Source organism: Apteryx rowi, unplaced genomic scaffold, assembly GCF_003343035.1.
Source record: "Apteryx rowi isolate R43461 unplaced genomic scaffold, aptRow1 scaffold_2482, whole genome shotgun sequence".
Taxonomy (NCBI): domain Eukaryota; kingdom Metazoa; phylum Chordata; class Aves; order Apterygiformes; family Apterygidae; genus Apteryx; species Apteryx rowi.
In genome coordinates, this window is record NW_020448844.1 from 2,274 (window position 1) to 3,464 (window position 1,191).

A 1,191-nucleotide genomic window follows, 5' to 3' on the forward strand; every position below is an offset into this window, starting at 1 on the left:
CATGTAGCAAAAGCTTTCTTCCTCCCAGATGCTGATGGCATGTGCAGAATACAGTGGAAGATGCACATGTAGGACACCAGGACTAAACATAAGGAACCCAGCAATACAAACAATAGAAAAACAGAGTCTAATTTCCAAACAAGGCTGGCATCAGAGCAGGACARTTTGAATAAGGGGGAGTTGTCACAAAAAAAATGATGGATCTTGTTGGGGCCACAGAAAGTCAGCTTTGAGAGGAAGACCAGGCGGTAACTCAGGAGTGTGAAGCTTATGACCCAAGCAGCAACAACCAGGCGGGTGCAGAGCTGCCGCTTCATGATAGCAGCATAATGCAAAGGTTGGCAGATGGCAACGTAGCGGTCAAAGGACATGACGACAAGGAGAACAAACTCTGTAACACCCAGGGAAAAATAAAAATAGGATTGGGCAAAGCAGCTGCTTAATGAGATTGTTCTCCTACCAGAGCTCAGAATCATCAACAATTTGATAGTTGTGGAGGATGTAAACCAGATTTCCAGGAATGCCAGMTTGCTGATGAAAAAGTACATGGGGGTTTGCAGGTGGTGATCCACACACACGAGGAAAATGATTGTTGTGTTCCCCATCACTGTTGTCAGGTATATGAGTAGAAGGAGCAGGGAGAGAAACAGCTGTAGTCTTTGATCAAGCCCTGAGAAACCCTCTAGGATGAACTCAGCAACTACAGATTCATTTCCTGGCCCCATGCCCAATTTCAGTACATCCTTCTGAGAGCGGTGCATGAAGAAACAAGTGTGAGAACTTCACAGCCTGGACAGGGGGGTATATCCTTCCTTCTTTGCTCCTTGCCTGCATCCTGTGTTAACACAGACGGTATATTCCTCTCAACCATTCATCGCACCCTGATTTCTCTGCTTAACATTTACAGTCCTCAGAGATTTTACTGTCTTCTTTCTACCTTTTCCAAACTCTCACAAAGAAATCTTTCTCAAGAGCACAGTATTGTAAAGAGGTTATGAACTATTTCATGCCATGCCTGGGAAATTCCCAGTTCTCTTCAACCTATTGCAAACATCCATCACATCTGTGTTTCAAAAGCCAAACTAATCTCCCAGCAAAAATGCTTATTATTATCTGCAGATGCCAGACCATCCCTTTATATATGCATTTTGAAAGTTATTCCTTCTACTTTTCAGTACTTGCCTTTTTTGA

The 1,191-nt window shown here is 43.5% G+C and overlaps 1 protein-coding gene across 1 annotated transcript; it reads right to left on the minus strand.

Annotated features, from left to right (window-relative positions):
- Positions 1–8: 8 nt before the first annotated feature.
- LOC112966561 (olfactory receptor 6F1-like) lies at positions 9–725 on the minus strand (the record flags this gene model as incomplete). Its single annotated transcript, XM_026066806.1, has 1 exon — positions 9–725. A coding segment is annotated over exon 1 (717 nt), but the record flags the coding sequence as incomplete, so codon positions are not given.
- Between the last annotated feature and the right edge of the window lie 466 nt (positions 726–1,191).